Here is a 24,642-nt window from a genome sequence, read left to right as displayed (position 1 = left end):
AGCAAAGTGGCAGAATACAAAATAAATCCACATAAATCCTCAGCATTTTTATACATTACCAAGACAATCCAACAACATGAGATACAAAGAGAAATTCCCTTCAAAATAACTGTTGATAGTATAAAATATTTGGGAATATATCTACCAAAGGAGAGTCAGGAATTATATGAGCAAAATTACAAAACACTTGACACAAAAATAAAGTCAGATTTAAATAATTGGAAAGACATTCGGTGCTCTTGGATAGGCCGAGCGAATATAATTAAAATGACAATACTCCCTAAACTAATCTATTTATTTAGTGCTATACCAATCAGACTTCCATAAAACTATTTCAATAACCTAGAAAAACTAACAACAGAATTTATATGAACAAGAAAAGGTCGAGAATTTCAAGGGAAGTAATGAAAAAAAAAATTAAGTGAAGGTGGTCTAGCTGTACCTGATCTAGAACTGTATTATAAAGCAACAGTCACCAAAACCATTTGGTATTGGCTAAGAAATCGACTAATTGATCAGTAGAATAGGTTAGATTCACAGGGCAAGATAGTGAATAAAAATAGGCATCTAGTGTTTGACAAACCGAAAGATTGCAACTTTTGGGATAAGAATTCATTATTTGACAAAAACTACTGAGAAAACTGGAAATTAGTATGGCAGAAACTAGTTATGGACCCACATTTAACACCACATACTAAGATAAAATCAAAATGCTTCCAAGATTTAGGCATAAAGAACGAGATCTAAATAAATTAGAGGAATATAGGATAGTTTACCTCTCAGACTTGTGGAGGAGGGAGGAATTGGTGTCCAAAGGAGAACTAGAGACCATATTGATCACAAAACAGAAAATTTTGATTACATCAAAATAAAAAGTTTTTGCACAAACAAAACTAATGCAAACAAGATTAGAAGGGAAGTAATAGTTAAGATTCTGATAAAGGCCTCATCTCCAAAATATACAGAGAATTGACTTTAATTTATACGAAATCAAGCCATTCTCCAATTGATAAATGCTCAAAAGATATGAACAGACAATTTTCAGATGATGAAATTTAAACTATTTCCATTTATATGAAAGTGTTCCAAATCACTATTGATCAGAGAAATGCAAATTAAGGCAACTCTGAGTTATCACTACACACCTGTCAGATTTGTTAAGATGACAGGAATAAATAATGATGAATGTTGGAGGGGATGCGGAAAAACTGGGACACTGATGCATTGTTGGTGGAGTTGTGAAAGAATCCAACCATTCTAGAAAGCAATCTGCAATTATGCCCCAAAAGTTATCAAAATGTGCATACCCTTTGACCCAGCAGTGCTACTACTGGGCTTATATCCCAAGGAAATACTAACGAAGGGAAAGGGACCTGTATGTGCCAAAATGTTTGTGCCAGCCCTTTTTGTATTGGCTAGAAACTGGAAAATGAATGGATGACCATCAATTGGAGAATGGTTGGATAAATTATGGTACATGAATGTTATGGAATATTATTGTTCTGTAAGAAATGACCAACAGGAGGAATACAGAGAGGCTTGGAGAGATGTTGAGTGAAACGAGCAGAAATAGGAGATCATTATATACTTCAACAGTGATATTGTATGAGGATGTATTCTGATGGAAGTGGATATCTTCAACATAGAGAAGAGCTAATCCAATTCCAATTGATCAATGATGGACAGAATCAGCTACAACTAGAAAAGGAACACTGGGATATGAGTGTAAACTGTGAGCATTTTTGTTGTTGTTGTTGTTGTTGTTGTTTGTTTTTCTTCCCAGATTATTTTTACCTTCTGAATACAATTCTTCATTTGCAACAACAACAACAGCAAAATTCGGTACTGCACATATATATTCTACCTAAGATATACAATAAGATATTCAATATGTATGTGAATACCTGCCATCTAGGGGAGGGGATGGAGGGAAGGAAAGCAAAAAAAAAAAACTCAGAACAAAAGGGACTACAAGGGATAATGTTGTAAAAAAAGAAATACATATGCATATTTGCTGTCAAAAATGTTATAATTATAAAATTAATAATAAAAAAAAAAGGTTAAGTGACTTGACTAGGGAAACCAGGGTCACCTAGCTATATATATTAGGAGCAGGATGTAAAGTGAAGTCACCTATTTATTTGCTATGTCTCTAACTTGTAATCTAAATGTAATTTGAAATAATAAAAAGGAAAATAGTTCCTTTCCTTGAAATAAATAAATAAACAAACAAATAAAGAAAGAAAGAAAGAAAGAAAAAAAGAAAAAAATTACATTCTTTTGCAAAGCCAATTTTCTTGTTGCACCATTATATAAATCTTTCAGTTTCACAAACAACTGATTAACAACATTTTTACCTTTCTGTTCCCTTTGTATTCTTCCACCTCCTCCAAAATCATGTCAAAGATATCCACTAGAGAACCAAAGCCAACACCAGAACCATCCTCTTTGATAGCTTGTTTTGTACTTTTGTCATAAAGTCTCTTTTCTTTGCATCAGAAATCATGTCATAAACTTGAGAAATCTGTTTGAACTTTTCTCCTTCATTTGGATTCTTACCTGGGTGAGGTTTCAAGGCTAGTTTTTTTTTTTTTGTTTGTTTGTTTGTTTGTTTTTTGAGAGCCAGGGAGTAACACTCACAGTATGCCAGGTTCAAAATGTCTACGTCTGGGGTGGGTTAAAAGAGGACCTCTAGGAACTGGTGGGGATGTTGGGGGATCAAGTGGGAGAAAGAGAAGATTAGGAGTTGGGGGCACTTTGTTTGTCCAGCATGGGCAGAGGCAGTTGCAGCACTCTGATTCTCCCCAATTTTTCTGTAAAGTTCCCAAGTCCTTTCTTAAACTAATCTGTCAAGTGTCCAAACTGCACAGAGTGCAAATCTGTGGGCTGATCACACTGTTCTAAGTGCCTTATGGACACTTGCCAAAAAGCCCTTTATGGAGAAATCACACAGACAAGAACTCACAAGGTGCTCAGAAAAAGCAGTACAGAGACACTCTCAAGGTTTCAACTTGAGAACTGATTACATGACTTGAGAGACTTAGAACTGCTCTTCATGGCATGCTCTCCTTAGACAAATGTGCTGTATGAGCAAAATAGGACTGAATTAGTGCAAAAGAAGTGGGAGATGCACAAGGTTAGAGAAATCACCTCAAATATTCATAAGAACTATTTGTGTCTTGTAATGTTGTTTTTTTTTTTTTTTCTCTAAATTGTAATCATTCTTGGAGTATGTTTCTTGGGGAGCTTTTGGAGGCAGCCTTAGTTTTAGTTCATTTCAATAATCCCAAATGCAGCCAGGAGTCCAAAGCCTTTACTGTCTCTTTCCAAATCTTATCTCCTTCATTTGGGGCTTGGCTAGTTGTCTGAAGGCCTTCCAGATCTTGGTTTCAGTGTTCTCCCGAGGACAGCCTACCACCACTTCTCTGTCTTCCTTCGTTCTGCCCGACTTGTGAATCTCCTTGACCAAATCCTGACTCTGAATCTCCCAAAGTCCTCCTTGGCCCTGAGAGCTTCTTTCTTATATGCTGCACATTGAGCACACACCAATCATTTCATCACTAGGAAACCATTATTTATTGTATGATTAAATCAATGCTAAATTACATTTAATCATCGTCTCCTCAATTCTACTCAGTACCTTGTTTCAAGTTCTGGCCCATAACATCTCCTTGTAGGATCAGATCAGTCATACTGAACCATGCTAAATTAGATAATTGTTATCTTTATCCATTCCATGTCTTAGCACCTTGTAAGAATCCTAACAGTGTCTGACCTGTGGGACAAGATTCCAAGGTCACATTGATCTGATCCGCCAGTCAGATGCATTAATTTGACACTAACATAGTAATGTCATTTTGGTCCTCTTTGAAAATGGAGGAAAACAACCATTACCTCTAGCACCATAGAATATTTGCAAAGTCAGGGCTAGGGGAAAGAAAATCAAAGGAAAGCTTGTGGGCCTTGGAGAAATCTAGCTAAATGTGCTTATGCTAGATTCTATATGGGAAGGCACCCACTCACTTTACAAGAGTTCTCTGTGGAGAATCTCTCCAATAATTAACATCATCATTGTCATCATGAGTAACATTTATATAGTGCTTACTACATGCAAGTCCTGTGCTAAGCATTTTGTGAATGTTATCTCACTTGATCCTTATTACAGTGCTGAGAATTGGGTTCTATTATTCTCCCCATTTTACAGATGAGGAAACTGAGGCAAACAGAAGGTAAGTGTCTTGTCCAGGATCACCTAAATAGAAAGCATGTGAGGCTGGACTTGAGTTAAGGTCTTTGTCACTCCCTGTATTGCATTCAATCCACTGAGCTCTACAAATGGAAAGGGCTCCAAAATTATGCTAACATCCCCATATCAAATGCAATGACTAGCTACATGTTCCTTGGGAAAAGCCACAAAGAACCGCAACCTCCACTAATTTTTGCCCTTCACCTGCCTTTCCCCTTTCCCCAATATTCAATTTTGAGAGAAGTCTGACATTCAAATAGCAGAAAAAAAGCAATTAAATTGGAATCTGTTAGAGCATCCATTGCCTCCTCCTCTCCCTTTTCCTTACTTCCACCCTACTTCAAAGGGAAAATGGCTAGAGTCTACCTGAGTGTTGCTTTTGAGTAGCTAGGTTTTCTCCAATGGAAAGAAATGTAAAATATCATCCCATAATTCAGATAATAGGACTTTTTTTTTCCTTTCCCATAGAAAACAATGATGAGCAGAGGTGAATTAGAGTGTACATTAAATGAACAATTTAAATAGGACTTGAAAATTCAACTGGAAGCCAAGCTGTAGGAAGCTTAAAGTAAGTCTGCACACATAATTCTGTTTGACAATTGTTTAAATTAACAATTTCACATTTTCATGAAGAAGGTTCAATCAAACTGTGTTTGTGTGTGTGGGGGGGAGGTTTCCAAGGCAGATCTTTTCCAGTGGCTTCTCTTTCTCATATGCCAACTCTTTCTTTTGCTGCAACCTGCTGCTACCACTACAACTGACCACTTCAGTAAACCCTATAGTCACAATTTCAGTGGCCTTTTATAGCCTCATTATCTTTTGAAATTTACAAGATCACCTGGGCTCATTCATCTTGTGGTTTTGACTCAGTCCCCTGTTATGGGCCAGAGCTTGAAACAAGGTACTAAGTGGAATTACAAGGTAGAATGGAGAAGACAATGGTTCAATCTAGTTTAGCATTGATTTAATCCTACAACAAATAATGTTCTCCTAGTGATATCATGATTGGTTTTTACTCAGTGTGGAATGTATATGCAGAAGCTCTCAGGGCCAGAAGAGACAAGCACACTAGAAGAGGTAGGAGGCTGAGACAGATTCATTCCATTGTCCACCTTTATCATGGCTGAAGCACAAATCTTTGGATTTGGGGAGATTCAGAAGCCAGAGAAGGCAAGCGGGAGCTCAAGTTCTAGGAACCAAAGAGAGAGCTAGGCCTCCAGAAATCTAGCTGAGCCCCAAGTGAAGGAGACAAAATTTTGAAAGAGACAATAAAGGATTTGGATTTTAAGCCCTGCTACTCATGTGGTGATTACTGAACTGAAACCAAGGCTGCTCCCAGAGACCCCAAGGAAACCTCAACAGAAAACATTACATTTTAGAGAGCATATTACATTTTGGCACCTAAACGTGGGACCAAGGACCTTCATCTTTGAACCCAAAATTAGAGTGAGTACAAGAAGGAAACTTTATTAAGGGCTAAACTAGTACTTCAGCTGAAATGGGACAGATGCTTAGAAAACAGCCTTCTTTTGCAATAAAGGTAAAATGTGTAGTGAGCATTGTCAGATTTATGAAAAGCCAATGTTTGAGAGTAACTTGGGAGCAGATCAATGAATTTTTAGAAACAGTACAGTACACATATCCTTGGTTCTCGATGGAAAAAAAAATTGAATCCAAATGAGTTGAAATTAGCAGGAGAGCAATTATCTGAATACTACAATGATAATGGAATTGACTCAATATCCAAAGAAACACTTGATACATAGCATTTAATACAATTGGCTTTAAGAAATAAGTATTAGGGTAAGAAAAAAGAGTAAAGAGCAAGGGAGGGAGGATCAAGAAAAACTAGGTGAAAAGCATGAAGAATTAGATAAGAATGGAGTTAAGTTCAATTCTTAGTGTGGTAGTTCACAACAAGAGAAATTAGGGTATTTCCCAACCCCTGACCTACTTCCCTCAACATTTTATGGGTAGAGGGAGAAGAAGAAGGGAAAGGGGCAGTAACACATTCAGCATCACCTATGAAGCAGCCTATGACAAGATTACAAAAGGGACTGGTTAAGGCAAACAAAGGACAGGATATATCTATCTGATTTAATAAATGGATACCTGTGATTGAAGTGCTTGACTCTTAGGTCAACAGTAAGATACACTGCTTTTGACCTGGAAAAAAAAAAAAGATTTGAAAAAGGATTGCACACTTCATGGGGCTATATCATCTTATATTAAGATGTTACTAGACAATCTGGCTTATGAAATCTTAACCCCTAGTGATTGGAAATCCATAACAAGGACATCTTTAGAAGCTGGACAAAACTTGTGGCTTTCTGAATATAATGAATTATGCAGGACACAAACCCACCACAAACAGAAAACTGAAGTTAATGTACAGATCACCTTTGACCAACTAGCAGGTGAAGGTCATTATGCAGACAATTCAACACAGACTAACTATCTCATAGCAGCTTATGAACAAATTGCTACTGCTGTAATAAAAGCTTGGGGCACCCTCCCAAGAAAAGATCGAGGGGAAGCCTTCATAAAAATAGAGCAAGGTTCCAATGATTTTTTTGCTGATTTTGTGGGACGTTTGCAAACAGCTGTCACAAGAACCATTGGAGAAAATGCAGCTACAGGAATGATGAGAAGACAGCTGGCTAAGTAAAATGCTAATGAGGATTGCAGAAGGTTTATATGGGAACTACACAAAGATGCTCCTTTAGAGGATATCATAAGACACTGTGCCACAGTAGGCACAAAATGCTTATTGTACTCAGACTATGATGAACATGGGAAGACGGGATCCCTCTTGACAAGGGACTTCCAGAGATACTCTCTGATGTTTTCAATGTGGGAAAGTTGGACATCTGAGAGCTCAATGTAGGTATAGAGATAGAGTGAGAAGATAGAGTGACACAAAACCTAAAATACTATGTCCAAAATGCAAATGAGGTTTCCACTGGGACTCAGAATGTAGATTGACACAGGGAAATGAGAGGCAGGGCCCAGCTCCAAGACATCAAATAAAAAACAGATGGGACATGATGGCAGCCAAGGTTACACCTTTAGAAGTTCAGGATTCTGATGTGATGAATCAGAAAAAAAATCAGATGGGAGAAAGGGATTATAATTGGAGAGAATACAGGCTTTTTTTTAACCCAAAAGAAGGGCAGTGTCCAGTGCGATCAGCTCCAATGTCATTGCCAGGTGTTGAGGAGAAATTTAGCAAGTGGTAAATAGAAGGGACTAGATAGGTTAACTGCTTGGGGAAGAAAGTTTGCTTGTATTTCTACAGATGGAGAAAGAATCAGATGGGTGCCAATGAGCCATATCCTCCTTGTCCATCAGACAGAGACAGAAAAAGGGGAAAAAAATCTCAAAACAACGGAGAAGAACTAAAAGCAGTCAGGGAAGGTGTGATCACCTCCTTTTTTGGTTCTCCTTGAACACCACCTTGAGAAGTCAGGGAGCTCATGACCACCTATGTTCTAAAAACAAAAGAAAATGGGAGATGTCATGGGCCAGAACTTGAAACAAGGTACTAAGTGGAATTAAGGAGACAATGGTCAAATCTAATTTAACATTGATTTAATCCTGCAACAAGTAATGGTTTCCTAGTGATAAAATGATGGTTTGTACTCAGCTGATAAAGCATATAAAGTACTGTGTAAACCTTAAGGTATGAAGTATGTGAGAGCTATTAGTGTCACCAAGAGAAATTATTTGTCCATTTACATCTGCATTCATTAAAAGTTTATGAAAATGTTTTTCAAATTCCACAAATTTCATACTAGGTTTCAGCCTAGTATGTCATTGTAATGCTTGAAAAACTGAGCAAGATAGAGATTAGAGAACAATTTAACAATTTATTTAATAGAGAGATTTCCTGGGACCAAATGGATCATGGTTGGTCCCAGGGCTGACTGAGACTCTCTTCTCAAAGAATCTGTCCCTGAATGTGGGATATAAGATGGTTTTATAGGGTTACAAGACCTGTGACATAATGGGGGAGGTCCCTGGATGGGTACATTCATCCCATCAAACATTAAGTTGGAATGCTTATAACCTGAGCAGAGTAACTAAATAAGACAAGTAGGGAAACTGGGTCAGGACATCAAAAAAGAACTGTGCCACAAAGAACATGACCTGTAAGTCATGACATTTTAATTAATGATTTGCCTCTATATTTGAATATCCATATACTAGATTTACCTGTTTATCAGATCATATACATTGATCTTCTCCCCAATAAGTAGTATCTGTATTTTCAAATAATTATATAATTCATGACCACTTTTCTGTCCACAATGTATAGATAGTATAATATGTATATGATAATGGAGTGTGTTACTTGTTCAGGGGCCTTTAAACAAGCCAAACCATTGTCCAAATCTGTTGAAAGTATATCGTAGTGCTAAATGTTAGGCATTTTATCCATCACATGCAATTTAGAGACAGTATTGAAGTTCTACAGGATATCAGGTAAGGCACAAACAATGGAGACTATGCCTTAAATAGATATTGTTGGAGTCATCTCACAAGTATAACCTAGATGTTGACCACAGGATTTACAAACTGGATCACAAGTAATCCCTACGGAGACCAAAAGACCTACAGGCAGAATTGATATTTTGGTTTGTTGGAAAGAACGACTAGAAGGAAAAGCAAGGGAGGGGAGGGGAGGGAATGCAGGACTAGAGGGAGGGAAAGAGGGACTAGGAGAAGGAAAAGAGAAGAAAGGAGGAGGGGGAAGGGAAGGGGAAGAAGAAAAGGGAAAGAGAAAAACGAAGAAGGGAGGGGGGAAAGGGGAGACAAGGGAATGGAGATGAAGAGGGAGGAAGAGAAGACAAGATGACAAGGAGAACTATCAGCAGCAGCAGCAGGAGCAGCATGTATCATTTCTGTATTTTTAGGTTCAGTTAATCTGGAGCTGAAAGAAATCAGTATGAGCCGATGTGCACAGGATGCATTTCACATCATTAATGGAACATAGGCACAGGGAAAAGCAGGAGAGGGCAAAAAAACAAGACTAGCAAGAGCATGACCTGCATTGTTTCCTTTTGAAGAAATTTTCTTACGTTTGGGACGTTGAACCCAAGTCAGTAAAACAAAATACTGGGACCTTCTACCCACATTATAGCAGACCTCATCAAAATCCCTCCAAGTGACTTAAACTTCCATAAAAACACAATACTCGGAGGCAATCTCATTAGCCCACACCTGAATGGGGCTTTTATCGTCTATATAGCCTTAGGGTATGTTTAAATCTTTGTTTTTATTTAAACTAGAAGGGGTATCTCTTTCCATTGCATAGAAAGTGTTGAAATCCTTCCCTTCTCCCTCCTTTAATAAGAGCACCAATAAGGAAAATTAAATTCTGTAGGGATGGTCTTGAACCGAGGGCTACATGGTTGACACCAGATGTGTGGCTGTCTGTCCGGTACAAATGCTTCCCCGACACACTTACGGGGTAGGAAGAATCAGAAGAGGCACTGGACTGTATTTGTCCATCTGGGCCCCGAGGGTCGCTTCCTTCAGTTTCACAGAATTGTTAAAAGGACTGCAAGAACCTTGGGAGATTATCGAGTAGAAGATCATTTTACAGAAGAAACCAGGCTCCGAGAGGAAGTGCTTTGCTCATTACAAAAGTAAATAAAACAGGTCTCGAGATTTGAACGCAAGAGCTCCAGGTCTCACCCATCCTCGTGCCCTCGAGCTTTGGACTCCTCGAGCTGAGAGCTAACGGATTTGGCATCCGTGCGCTCACCAGTGCGTGCCTTGACCCTTTATTGCATCCTCGTGAACCTCGGACCTGATAAAGGCATCACTTTCCCTCCGGCCATTGCCAGGATTGCTATCAGCTCTAGTGCTGAATCGGTTATTAACTGTTGCGAGTTCACAGATCCCCAAATCTCGAGTCTCGAGTTATTGACATTTCCCCTTTTAATTCTCCCTTTGTTTCCACTTTCATTTTCCCTTTATTTCCCCTTTTAATTCCCCTTTGTTTCCATTTTAATTTTCCCTTAAATACCCCCATTGAATTCCCCCTTTAATACCCCCTTTTAATTCCCCTTCTGAGTAGGCTGAGGGGCGCGAACGAGGACTCCTCAGCCTAAAGCCTGTCTCCGCAATGAAGATTTTCAATTTCTGCAAGAAGAAGGGGCAATTTCCATCTCGCCCCTTCAAGCTTTCGAGTTCCTTTGGGGTCCAAACACCCTACCCCACCGAAGGATACCTGATCCGGAGCAAGGACCTCAGAAAGATCCACAAAGCTGCCTTGCGTGGAGATGTGGCGAAGGTGCAGCAGCTACTGCTGCTGGGAAAAAACGATGTGAATGATCTGGATAAAGTGAAGCGGTAAGAGCAAAGGTTGGGTTAGAAGGAGAGAAGGGAAAGCCCAAACCCTAGGTAAGACATCCCTGCACAGGAGTAGATGAAGTGCATCCCAATTAACCATCGGGAAATCAAACCACTTCAGCACCTAGGACAGGGTCAGGATAGCAAGTCCCAAAAGCGGGCTTCACTTCCCCTTCCTACCTAGCCACTTTTAATGAATTGGAAACTCCATTTGTCATTTCGTCAGGCCAACATATTCTTGATCAGTAGCAACGTGGAAGCAAATACTATTCCCATCTGCTGAATTGTTTACAGGTCTAAAACGATTTTGTCAGGCTATACTTAAGAATATTGGGGGATTTTCTTGGGAAACTTAATGGAATGTTTTGCCATTTCCTTCAACCCCCTTTTGAGGGATAGGAAATTGAGGCAAACAAGGTCAAATAACCTCAGGGTCACAAAACTTTACTTATCTAACATCACATTTGACCTCAAGAAGAGTTTTCCTGACACCAAGTCCAGAACTCTTGTTCATTGTGCCACTTAGCTGCCCTGGGCTGGTGAAATAAGGACACGATCTATGAAGAATGAAAGATTCAAGGCAGAAAATTAATTGTGCTTTTATTAAGACCTGTGTTTTATATAGATCTATAGATCTATAGATATAGATCTATAGATATAGATATAAATATATATATAGATAGATAGATAGATAGATAGATAGATAGATATAGATATATATATAGATATAGATACAAAGGAATAGTGCAGTAGGGATTGACCTTATGCTAAGAGGTTAATCAAGAAAGGGACTTAAGCAAAGAAGCCTAAGAATCTGATACTTGGGAAGAGAACCAGGAGAAAGCAGTGTTACACAATTTAGAAGGGAATATTAAGGAGAAAATGAATGCACTTTCAAAGACACCAGAGGTTACTAAAATGAGAATAAAGAAAAAGATTTGTTAATTAAGAGATAGATTCATTAGATTCAGTGAAGAATTTAGAAAAAAACCCTTAATTTTCTGACATTCAATTACAAAAGACAGGAGAAATGGGGGATGATAGTAGGCATCAGTTGATCAAGTGTAGTTACTTTGGGGAAGGGGGGAGAAGACAAGGGGATTTTTGTAGGCAAGCAGGGAAATATCCAGGATGCAATGAAAGATTGAAGATAAGTGACAAGAGGAATGGTAAGTATTATAGAATGGTATTGCTTGTATACAAAGAGGCATTTTTATTGGCAAGGAAAAAGACTACCTCTTCATATGAGATAGGTAAATGAAAAATAATGGTAGAAGATATTTAGATGAGTTAGGTGAGAAAGAGGGTGAAAGAGGGAGATCTCAGGAAATGGTCTCAATTTTTTTCACCAGTAAAATATGAGTAGGTTTTTTTTTTTAATTAGCTGAAAAGGTGAACAGAGTATACTATGGGAGGTTTGAAAAGGGATGAAAAGATTTGGAAGAGCTGCTTTTTTGTCATAATTTTCTGGCAGTCCAGTTCTTATATTTTCTCTTCTTTATTTTCTCTATAGATCTATTGCTTTTTTATGAGTTGTTTCACAATCTGTTCTATTTTCTTATTTTTAAAAATCTGTTTTCTTATTTTTTGGTTATGGTAACCAATTGGTTACCATTGGTTTTGGTAACCAATATGGTAAGTGCCAAGGTGCAAGGGGTCAGCAAATTGCCTGAGGAAAGGTGATTTAGCACAGGTCAGAAACGGAGCAAATTTCTAATGCAATCTGTAATGAAATGTAAATCTACCTCCTGAATATATTCCACCCCACCCCATCCATCCCTGGCAATTTTGTCTACCATACCAGCAATGAGAGTTAATGCATATTTTGTATTTCTTTAGGGGACAGTAGTACCCATTTATTTTTGGAAATTATTTATAATTTAGGCATAAGAATAATAATACATATTACATTAAAACTATCCTAAAATGGTAAAATTTTGATTGTTGTAGTACATTATCAAACAATCATATTACTCCCTCATTTTTGTAGAACACCTCTTCACCTGGCTTGTGCCAATGGACATCCAGATGTTGTATCTCTCCTAGTAGAGAAAAATTGCAAACTAAATTTGTTGGACAATGACAGTCGAACACCGTTAATAAAGGTATGTATTAGTTAACCATGATGGTCAATGAAATGCATGTTGATTTCTTTCTGTGATTAAGAAAATTAAAAGTTAGTAAATAAGTTAGTAGCTTTTGCTAACTTCTTTAAATATCCCTAATGATGCTTGAATATACTAAATTTTATATTGCTTTGTTATTTCTTTGTGTATGTTATATCTACAGGCAATAGAATGTCAGCAGAAGGAGTGTGCAACAATCTTGCTTGAACATGGTGCAGACCCTAATCTTGGGGATGGCAACAACAACACTGCACTTCACTATGTTGTCCTAGGTCATAATGAATTCATAGCAAAAAAACTACTTCAATACCCGACTGATATTGAAGCAAAAAATAAGGTAGAAGCTAACCTCTTGTATAACAAAGCAGATTTTAAACGATTTGTTCCTACTAGGTATCACTACACAGAGACAAAATTTTCACAGGAACAAATTCTTAAGTACATGTTGTTTTGTTTGTTTGTTTTGTTGTGTTTTGTTTTTTTGTTTTGTTTTGTTTTGTTCTTTTGATCCTAAGGACTACACATTTAAAGTCATTTTCTTTCTAGGAAAGTTGGTAAGAGAGGGAAAATACTAGGCAAATGGCTTTCTTCCAGATTTAACCCTCTTAAGGCAAAATTTTAAAACATTTGTTTTGTTTGTTGTTGTTGTGGTTGTGATTGTTTTGAATTTAGAAATTCAGGAGGAATGGTAAAGATAACTAGTCAACTTTAAACCCAACCAGGATATAGCTTTCTTTTAGTAGAGGTCTGTGGAAATAAGTTTGGCTTCATTTGGACAATAATTGATTATGAAATGAAAGTGACATAGAGAAGATCTAATCCAATTCCAATTGATCAATGATGGACAGAATCAGCTACACCCAGAGAAGAACACTGGGAAATGAGGGGAAACTGTTTGCATGTTTTGTTTTTCCCAGGTTATTTTTACCTTCAGAATCCAATTCTTCCTTTGCAACAACAACAACAACAACAAAAATTCAGTTCTGCACATATATATTGTATCTCAGTTATACTGTAACATATTTAATATGTATGGGAATGCCTGCAATCTAGGGGAGGGGTGGAGGGAAGATAGGCAAAATTCAGAACAGAAGGGAATACAAGGGATAATGTTGTAAAAAAAATTACCTATGCATATGTACTGTCAAAAATATAATAATTACAAAATTAATTTTAAAAAAAAGAAATGAAAGTGACAAGAATGGGAGACACTCATGGCATAATATGAAATGGTCTCAACAAATTCTGAATTTCTGTCTTTTAAAATATTGTTACATATTATAAACTAGAAGGAATCCCAGTGATCTCTAGTTTCATTTTACAGGTAAAGAAACTTAGGACCCAGAGAGGTGAAATCATTTGCTTTATGGTCACATAGGAATTAATTAATAAAGGATTTGTGCTCTGGTCTTCTAACGCTGGTGTTCCATTAACGTGTCATTAGCAAATTCACAAGATGTTTACAAAATGTTATAAGCTGAATTGAATTAAATATAGAATTCTTGCTTAATATAAAGATATCTTTATTTTGACTTTGCAGGAAGGCCTCACACCACTTTTGCTGGCAATTTCAAGAAATAACATCAACATGGCAGACTTGCTCTTAGAGAATGGAGCAAATGCAAATGCCTTAGATAATGCTAAAAGGTACAGTAACTAAAACTTAAAATTGAAAAAAATTAACATCTCTAAAAGAATAAGATTAAGTCATGGAATTTACATCATGGAATGCTTAGTAAACAATAGTGATTGAAATTGAATATCATTGCAAAGAGGTGAAAAATGTCAACAAACACTGCCTATGAAAAGAAAAAAACTCTTATTTATGATTCTGCAAGAGAGAAAACACTTCCTATAGGCATACTAAGCATTTGTTTATTGGTGATTACTATTTGCAGTTTTCTTTATTGATTTGTAATTATTTAAGATTGTCCCACAAAAGTTTTGTACTCTCATTCAATTGATTTTCTTTATGAAATAATCTTAATGTCACTCATGAGGATCATAACATATATTTCATGTTATTACTTGTTTCACTTTCCCTTAGGAATATGCACATTGACAAATGCAAATAAATAAAAGCATGATAATTCTATGAAATCCTTTGAATGGACCCTTGATCTTTAATCAAGAATGTGAATTCTTATGACACTTTCTTCTTTTAATCCTTCTATCCAATCTGCTCCTACAGAACTTTTATTGTTCTTCATAAAGAATCCAGGAAACATAGTGAATTATTCTCTTGGTTTTTTTAATACTTGAGGACCAGTGCAAATTTTTATTTTCAATGCAAGATTAGTCCACCTCTCTTTCTGTTCATTCATGTCTTTGACATCACTTACTACATCAAAGTCATTATTGCCTACATCTATTTATATTCACCACATATATGTCCATGGATCCTTGGAATTATCTATAATTTTCATTCTTTTGAGATCATGTGTTTGGGTCTGGGATTTTAAAAACTTTACTATAGCCAAATATAATTCCTGAAAGAATAGTAGTGCTTATGAAATGTGGCAATGTGATTATTAGAAGTGCTGTGAAGTTTCTCAAATGACATCCAATTGTCTCTCCCTTCCCCAACAATTTTGAGACCAGTGCATTGTTGTTGTTCAGTGCCCATGCAGGCTTTGATGTGTGCATGTATATCTGTACATAGAAACACATCTACAAACCTATAGACAAACCAACTAGATGGGGCTGCCCATTAAACTACACAGAATCTGGAAATACTTACTTTTATCTACTTTAACCAATCTCTTTTTACTGAATGTGGGACTTTTTCATGTTCCAAGACTTGATGCAGTCAGCAAAATGTCATCTCCAACTAGGAGTATTTGGAAATCATTTCCATCATATACAACCTATTCTATTTGGACTCTGTCCAGAGCATCCTAAACAGCACTGGCAAACACCTTAGGTGAGCATATACTTCATTATTTACATCTAGCTTATTGGAAAAAAGTATCTCTTTGGTGGAATGTGTCATGGGATCTTGTTTGATCTTAGCATATGCATGAAAGAAAAATTTTTGATATCACCAAAAACAAAGCAAAACCCAACTACAACCACCCACTCCCAAACACAAAACTGATATCATCCTAACAAACAAAAATGATTGGTTACCATTGTTGGAATAATTTCAGAATTAGATGGTTATGGACATTCAGATCATAGACTGGCCAGTGTTAAGATAAAAATTAATGCAAATGAGGAGAAAGCCTAAATATGAAAGGGATATAATAGCTATAACCTGCTGTTTTTAAACAAGCTATCAAACCCTCCAAATTGGGAACTTCAGTCAATACTAAACCATTATCTCAAAGAGGAAGCCAAAATAGCCCAGAACCTGCATCAGTTGGGATATATCATCTCTGCAATAAAGAGAGATGTTAGCACTAAAATTAGCTCAAGCTTAGAACAACACAATTTATTTAAAAAAAAAAATTGAAGTTAGAAGATGAAGACAGGTATTGCTTTGCAAAAAAATGAAAAGCCATTAAGGAGAGAATAAGCCTGTAGGCTGTTTTGCATGAAGACTAGCCAGATCATTCTGAAAGAATTTGTCTACAAACCTGGAAGAATGACAATGAATAAATATGAAATTGAACAGAATCATCAATATTTCTATTTTCATTATGACCAATAGTGGGACATTTGAAACCATTCAGTTCAGTATCTAAAATTCTCTGTGAGGCAAGATAAATTCAAAATTCTGCAGGAAGAGTGGCAAGACCTGAACTAGATGCCTATAAAAAAAAAGTCCATGAGAGAAAAAGCCCCCTCCCAAAAGTGCAAGAGATATTTCAGAATAATTTTTAAAGCATTTGAAAGAAAGAAAAATTCTAAAAGAGTAAAAAAGATCACTTCCCAGTGAAAGAAATATTACAAATATTGAATAGTAATAGATTGGATTTTCATTGAGCTGAAATTGAAAAAAATGTTGATAATTTCTTTCTGAACTTTTACTCTGAATGTATTAATTTTATTTTTAATAACATTTGATGTTTTACCAATTACATGTCAAGATAATTTGAGCATTCACTTTTCTGAGATTTTGAGTTTCTAAATCTCTTCCATCCTTTCAATTTGATGTAGGGGAGAGAAGTGCTTTTATCTTGGAAAACTCATTTTCACATTAATCACATTAGTTTTTTTTTTTTAGGTTTTAGGTTTTTTTTAGGTAATTTTTTACAACATTATCCCTTGCACTTACTACTGTTCAGATTTCTTCCCATCCTCCTCCCCCAGATGGCAGGCAGTCTTATACATGTTAAATATATTACAATATATTCTAGATACAATATATGTGTGTAGAACCAAATTTCTTGTTACACAGGAAGAAATGGATTCAGAAGGTAGAAATAACAGTTTACACTCATTTCAAAGTATTCCTTTTCTGGATGTAGCTGAATCTGTCCATCATTGATCAATTGGAATTGGATTAGCTCTTCTCTATGTTGAAGATATCCACTTCCATCAGAATACATCCTCATACAGTATTGTTGTTGAAGTGTATAATGATCTCCTGGTTCTGCGTGTTTCACTTAGCATCAGTTGATGTAAGTCTCTCCAAGCCTCTCTCTATTTCTCCTCTTGGTCATTTCTTACAGAACAATAATATTCCATAACATTCATATACCAAAATTTACCCAACCATTCTCCAATTGATGGACATCCATTCATTTTCCAGCTTCTAGCCACTCTGAAAAGGGCTGCCACAAACATTTTGGCACATACAGGTCCCTTTCCCTTCGTTAGTATTTCCTTGGGATATAAGCCCAGTAGTAGTATGGCTGGGTCAAAGGGTATGTACATTTTGATAACTTTTTGGGCATAATTGCAGATTGCTCTCCAGAATGGTTGGCTTCTTTCACAACTCCACCAACAATGCATCAGTGTCCCAGTTTTCCCACAGCCCCTCCAACATTCATCATTATTTGTTGCTGTCATCTGAGCCAATCTGACAGGTGTGTAATGATATCTCATAGTTGTCTTAATTTGCATTTCTCTGATCAATAGTGATTTGGAACACTCTTTCATATAAGTAGAAATAGTTTCAATTTCATCATCTGAAATTTGCCTGTTCATATCCTTTGACCATTTTTCAATTGGAGAATGGCTTGATTTCTTATAAATTAAAGTCAATTCTCTGTATATTTTGGAGATGAGGCCTTTTTCAGAACCTTTAACTATAAAAATGTTTTCCCAATTTGTTACTTCCCTTCTAATCTTGTTTGCATTAGTTTTGTTTGTGCAGAAACTTTTTAATTTGGTGTAATCAAAATTTTCTATTTTGTGATCAATAATGGTCTCTAGTTCTCCCTTGGACACAAACTCCTTCCTCCTCCACAAGTCTGAGAGGTAAACCATCCTATGATCCTCCAATTTATTTATGATTTTGTTCGTTATGCCTAAATCTTGGACCCATTTTGATCTAATCGTAGTATGTGGTGTTAAATGTGGGTCCATGCCTAGTTTCTGCCATACTAATTTCCAGTTTTCCCTGCAGTTTTTGTCAAATAATGAATTCTTATACCAAAATTTGGGATCTTAGTGTTTGTCAAACACTAGATTGCTATTTTTATTCACTATCTTGCCCTGTGAACCTAACCTATGCCACTGATCAACTAGTCTATTTCTTAGCCAATACCAAATGGTTTTGGTGACTGTTGCTATATAATACAGTTCTAGATCAGGTACAGCTAGACCACCTTCACTTAATTTTTTTTTCATTACTTCCCTTGAAATTCTCGACCTTTTGTTGTTCCATATAAATTCTGTTGTTATTTTTTCTAGGTTATTGAAATAGTTTCTTGGAAGTCTGATTGGTATAGCACTAAATAAATAGATTAGTTTAGGGAGTATTGTCATTTTAATTATATTCGCTCGGCCTATCCAAGAGCACCGAATGTCTTTCCAATTATTTAAATCTGACTTTATTTTTGTGGCAAGTGTTTTGTAATTTTGCTCATATAATTCCTGACTCTCCTTTGGTAGATATATTCCCAAATATTTCATACTATCGACCGTTATTTTGAATGGAATTTCTCTTTGTATCTCTTGCTGTTGCATTTTGTCAGTGATATATAAAAATGCCGAGGATTTATGTGGATTTATTTTGTATTCTGCCACTTTGCTAAAATTCTGACTTATTTCTAATAGCTTTTTAGCAGAGTCTTTGGGGTTCTCTAAGTATACCATCACGTCATCTGCGAAAAGTGATAATTTGATTTCCACATTTCCTACTCTAATTCCTTGAATCTCTTTCTCGGCTCTTATTGCCGAGGCTAGAGTTTCTAGTACTATATTGAAAAGTAATGGTGATACTGGGCAACCTTGTTTCACTCCTGATCTTATAGGGAAAGGTTCTAGTTTATCGCCATTACATATGATGTTTACTGAAGGTTTTAAATATATGCTCCTTATTATTTCAAGGAATAGTCCATTTATTCCTAGACTCTCAAGCGTTTTTAATAGGAATGGATGTTGGATTTTATCAAATGCTTTTTCTGCATCTATTGAGATGATCATATGGTTTTTATTAATGTGATTATTAATATGGTCAATTATACTAATAGTTTTCCTAATATTATACCAGCCCTGCATTCCTGGTATAAATCCCACTTGGTCATAGTGTATTATCCTGGGGATGATTTTCTGAAGTCTATTTGCTAATATCTTATTTAAGATTTTAGCATCAATATTCACTAAGGAAATTGGTGTATAGTTTTCTTTCTCAGTTTTCAATCTACCTGGTTTAGGTATCAGTACCATGTCTGTGTCATAGAAGGAATTTGGTAGGACTCCTTCAATCCCTATTTCTTCAAATAGTTTACATAGCATTGGAGTTAGTTGTTCTTTAAGTGTTTGGTAGAATTCAGATGTAAATCCATCTGGTCCTGGGGACTTTTCTTAGGAAGTTGGTTAATAGCTTGGTCTATTTATTTTTCTGAGATGGGACTATTTAGACTACTTACTTCTTCCTCTGTTAATCTGGGCAAGCTGTATTTTTGAAGGTATTCTTCCATTTCATTGAAGTTATCGAATTTATTGGCATAAAGTTGAGCAAAGTAGCTCCTAACTATTGTTCTAATTAACTCTTCATTAGTGGTGAGTTCACCCTTTTCACTTTCAAGACTAACAGTTTGCTTTTTCTCTTTCCTTTTTTTAATCAGGTTTACTAAGGGTTTGTCTATTTTGTTGCTTTTTTCATAGAACCAACTCTTAGTTTTATTAATTAATTCAATAGTTTTTTTTTTTACTTTCAATTTTATTAATCTCACCTTTTATTTTTTGAATTTCAAGTTTTGTGTTTTTCTGGGGGGTTTTAATTTGTTCCTTTTCTAGCAATTTTAGTTGTAAGCCCAATTCGTTGACCCTCTCTTTCTCTATTTTATGCAAGTAGGCCTCTAGAGATATAAAACTTCCCCTTATTACTGCTTTGGCTGTATCCTACACATTTTGGTATGATGTCTCATTATTGTCATTTTCTTGGGTGAAGTTATTAATTATGTCTATGATTTGCTGTTTTACCCAGTCATTCTTTAAGATTATTTAGTTTCCAATTATTTTTTGGTCTATTTTCCCCTGGCATTTTATTAAATGTAATTTTGATTGCATTGTGGTCTGAAAAGGATGCATTTACTATTTCTGCCTTACTGCATTTGCTTTTGAGGTTTTTATGCCCTAGTATATGATCAATTTTTGTATAGGTTCCATGAACTGCTGAGAAGGAAGTATACTCCTTTCTGTCTCCATTTAGCTTTCGCCAGAGACCTAACATATCAAACTTTTCTAGTATTCTATTTACCTTTTTGACTTCTTTCTTATTTATTTTGTGGTTTGATTTATCTAATTCTGAGAGTGCAAAGTTGAGATGTCCCACTATTTTAATTTTGCTATCTATTTCCTCTTGCAGCTCTCTTAATTTCTCTTTTAAGAATTTAGATGCTGCACCACTTGGTGCATATACGTTTAATATTGATACTGCTTCATTATTGATGCTGCCCTTTAGCAGGATATAATGCCATTCCTTATCTCTTTTAATTTGATCAATTTTTGTTTTTGCTTGATCTGACATGTGGATGGCTACCCCTGCTTTTTTGGTTTTGCCTGAAGCATAATAGATTCTGCTCCACCCTTTTACTTTTAGTTTGAATGTATCACCCTGTTTCAGGTGTGTTTCCTGTAAACAACATATAGTAGGATTCTGACTTTTAATCCAGTCTGCTAACAGCTTCCTCTTAATGAGGCAGTTTGCCCTGTTCACATTTATGGTTAGAAGGACTAATTCTATATTGCTTAGCATCCTATTAACCCCTGCTTATGCTTTTCCCCTTTCCTTGCCTCTTACCCCCCTACCAAGTATTTTTTTTTTTTATTTCTAATCATGAACAAATTTATTTTAAAACAGTTTTTGGTGTATATGTATGTGTATGTATATTATGTATATTACCATTCATTAAAGACAAAAGCAAATTTCCATACTAATTACATGGATACACTTGTTTATTTTTATATAATGAATTAAATCTTAGTGGGATATTTTATAGTTTTATTGATGCTAAATTTTTCGTGACTCAATTTAAGAAGCTTTGTCATAGACACTGAAATAATATCAATACTAAACATATATGCACCAAATGATATGGGGCCAAATTCTTTTTTTTTTTTTAATTTTTTTAATTATATATATATATATATATATATACTTTTTTATAATATTATCCCTTGTATTCATTTTTCCAAATTACCCCCCCTCTCTCTATTCCCTCCCCCCGATGACAGGCAATCCCATACAATTTGCATGTGTTACAATATAGTCTAGGTACAATACATGTGTGTGAATATCATTTTCTTGTTGCACAATAAACATTAGAATCCGAAGGTACATGCAACCTGGGCAGACAGATATTAGTGCTAACAATTTACATTCACTTCCCAGTGTTTCTTCTCTGGGTGTAGCTACCTCTGTCCATCATTGATCAACTGGAAGTGAGTTGGATCTTCTTTATGTTGAAGATTTCCACCTCCATCAGAATACATCCTCATACAGTATTGTTGTTGAAGTGTACAGTGATCTTCTGGTTCTGCTCATTTCACTCAGCATCAGTTGATTTAAGTCTCTCCAGGCCTCTCTGTATTCCTCCTGCTGGTCATTTCTTACAGAGCAATAATATTCCATAACCTTCATATACCACAATTTACCCAACCATTCTCCAACTGATGGACATCCATTCATCTTCCAGTTTCTAGCTACAACAAAAAGAGCTGCCACAAACATTTTGGCACATATATATCTCTTTCCGCTCTTTAGTATTTCTTTGGGATATAATCCCAGTAGTAGCGCTGCTGGGTCAAAGGGTATGCACAGTTTGATAACTTTTTGGGCATAATGCCAGATTGCTCTCCAGAATGGCTGGATTCTTTCGCAACTCCACCAGCAATGTATTAGTGTCCCAATTTCCCCACATCCCCTCCAACATTTATCATTATTTGTTCCTGTCATCTTAGCCAATCTGACAGGTGTGTAGTAGTATCTCAGAGTGGTCTTAATTTGCATTTCTCTGATCAGTAGTGATTTGGAACACTCTTTCATGTGAGTGGATATAGTTTCAATTTCTTCCTCTGAGAATTGTCTGTTCATATCCTTTGACCATTTATCAATTGGAGAATGGTTCGGATTCTTATAAATTATGGTTAGTTCTCTATATATTTTGGAAATGAGACCTTTGTCAGAACTTTGTTTTTAAAAATATTTTCCCAATTTGTTACTTCCCTTCTAATGTTGTTTGTATTAGTATTATTTGTACAGAAACTTTTTAGTTTGATGTAATCAAAATCTTCTATTTTGTGATCAATAATGATCTCTAGTTCTCCTCTGGTCATAAATTCCTTCCTCCTCCACAAGTCTGAGAGGTAGATTATCCTCTGTTCCTCTAATCTATTTATTATCTCCCTCTTTATGCCTAAATCATGGACCCATTTTGATCTTATCTTGGTATATGGTGTTAAGTGTGGATCCATATCTAATTTCTGCCATACTAATTTCCAGTTTTCCCAACAGTTTTTTCCGAATAATGAATTTTTATCCCTAATGTTGGAATCTTTGGGTTTGTCAAAGATTAGATTGCTATAGATGTACCCTTTTTTGTCCTTTGTATCTAATCTGTTCCACTGATCTACCGGTCTATTTCTTAGCCAATACCAAATGGTTTTGGTGACTGCTGCTATATAATATAGCTTTAGATCAGGGACATTTAGACCACCTTCCTCTGAGTTTTTTTTTCATTAGTTCCCTTGAAATTCTCGACATTTTATTCTTCCATATGAATTTTGTTGTTATTTTTTCTAGGTCATTGAAATAGTTTCTTGGGAGTCTGATTGGTATAGCACTAAATAAATAGATTAGTTTGGGGAGTATTGTCATCTTTATTATATTCGCTCTGCCTATCCAAGAGCACTGAATGTCTTTCCAATTATTTAAATCTGATTTTATTTTTGTGGCAAGTGTTTTGTAATTTTTCTCATATAATTCCTGACTTTTCTTTGGTAGATGGATTCCCAAATATTTTATACTCTCAACATTTGTTTGGAATGGAATTTCTCTTTGTATCTCTTGCTGTTGCATTTTGTTAGTGATATATAAAAATGCCGAGGATTTATGTGGATTTATTTTGTATCCTGCCACTTTGCTGAAATTTTGAATTATTTCTAGTAGCTTTTTAGCAGAGTCTTTGGGGTTCTCGAAGTATACCATCATGTCATCTGCAAAAAGTGATAGTTTAATTTCCTCATTTCCTACTCTAATTCCTTGAATCTCTTTCTCAGCTCTTATTGCCGAGGCTAGCGTTTCTAGTACTATATTGAATAGTAATGGTCATAGTGGGCAACCTTGTTTCACTCCTGATCTTACTGGGAAAGGTTGCAGTTTATTTCTATTGCATATTATGCTTACTGAAGGTCTTAAATATATGCTCCTTATTATTTCAAGGAATAGTCCATTTATTCCTATACTCTCCAGAGTTTTTAGTAGGAATGGATGTTGGATTTTGTCAAATGCTTTTTCTGCATCTATTGAGATGATCATATGGTTCTTATTAATTTGATTATTAATATGGTCAATTATATTAATAGTTTTCCTAATATTAAACCAGCCCTGCATTCCTGGAATAAATCCTACTTGATCATAGTGTATTATCTTGGAGATGATTTTCTGAAGTCTTTTTGCTAATATCTTATTTAAGATTTTAGCATCAATATTCATTAAGGAGATTGGTCTATAATTTTCTTTCTCAGTTTTCGATCTACCTGGTTTAGGTATCAGTACCATGTCTGTGTCATAAAAGGAGTTTGGTAGGACTCCTTCATCCCCTATTTTTTCAAATAATTTATATAACATTGGGGCTAATTGTTCTTTAAATGTTTGGTAGAATTCACATGTGAATCCATCTGGCCCTGGGGATTTTTTCCTGGGGAGTTGATTAATAGCTTGTTCTATTTCTTTTTCGGAAATGGGACTATTTAAGCAATTTATCTCCTCCTCTGTTAATCTAGGGAGCCTATATTTTTGGAGGAAGTCATCCATTTCACTTAAGTTATCAAATTTATTGGCATAAAGTTGGGCAAAGTAACTCCTTATTATTTCTCTAATTTCCTCTTCATTGGTGGAAAGATCCCCCTTTTCATTTGTAAGACTATCAATTTGATTTTCCTCTTTCTTTTTTTTTGATCAAATTTACCAAAGTTTTATCTATTTTATTGGCTTTTTCATAAAACCAACTCTTGGTTTTATTTATTAATTCAATAGTTTTTTTACTTTCAATTTTATTGATTTCTCCTTTTAATTTTTGTATTTCAAGTTTAATTTTTGGTTGGGGGTTTATAATTTGGTCTTTTTCTAGC

General features: G+C 35.7%; 1 protein-coding gene across 3 annotated transcripts in view; it reads left to right on the top strand.

Moving 5' to 3' along the window:
- The window catches only part of LOC141544609 (uncharacterized), a 119,299-nt gene that overhangs the window by 29,804 nt on the left and 64,853 nt on the right, over positions 1-24,642 (top strand). For all 3 annotated transcript variants that reach the window (XM_074270987.1, XM_074270986.1, XM_074270985.1), the window contains exons 3-7: positions 4,715-4,814; positions 10,332-10,606; positions 12,597-12,711; positions 12,896-13,069; positions 14,273-14,379. In XM_074270987.1, the coding sequence (XP_074127088.1) occupies positions 10,380-10,606; positions 12,597-12,711; positions 12,896-13,069; positions 14,273-14,379 (623 nt within the window). In that variant the 5' untranslated portion in view covers positions 4,715-4,814; positions 10,332-10,379. The remainder of the gene's footprint in view (positions 1-4,714; positions 4,815-10,331; positions 10,607-12,596; positions 12,712-12,895; positions 13,070-14,272; positions 14,380-24,642) is intronic.

This window comes from Sminthopsis crassicaudata, chromosome 5 (assembly GCF_048593235.1).
Source record: "Sminthopsis crassicaudata isolate SCR6 chromosome 5, ASM4859323v1, whole genome shotgun sequence".
In the NCBI taxonomy this organism is placed as follows: domain Eukaryota; kingdom Metazoa; phylum Chordata; class Mammalia; order Dasyuromorphia; family Dasyuridae; genus Sminthopsis; species Sminthopsis crassicaudata.
Note: the sequence above shows the minus strand (reverse complement) of the source record. Positions and strands in the feature narration are given on the sequence as shown.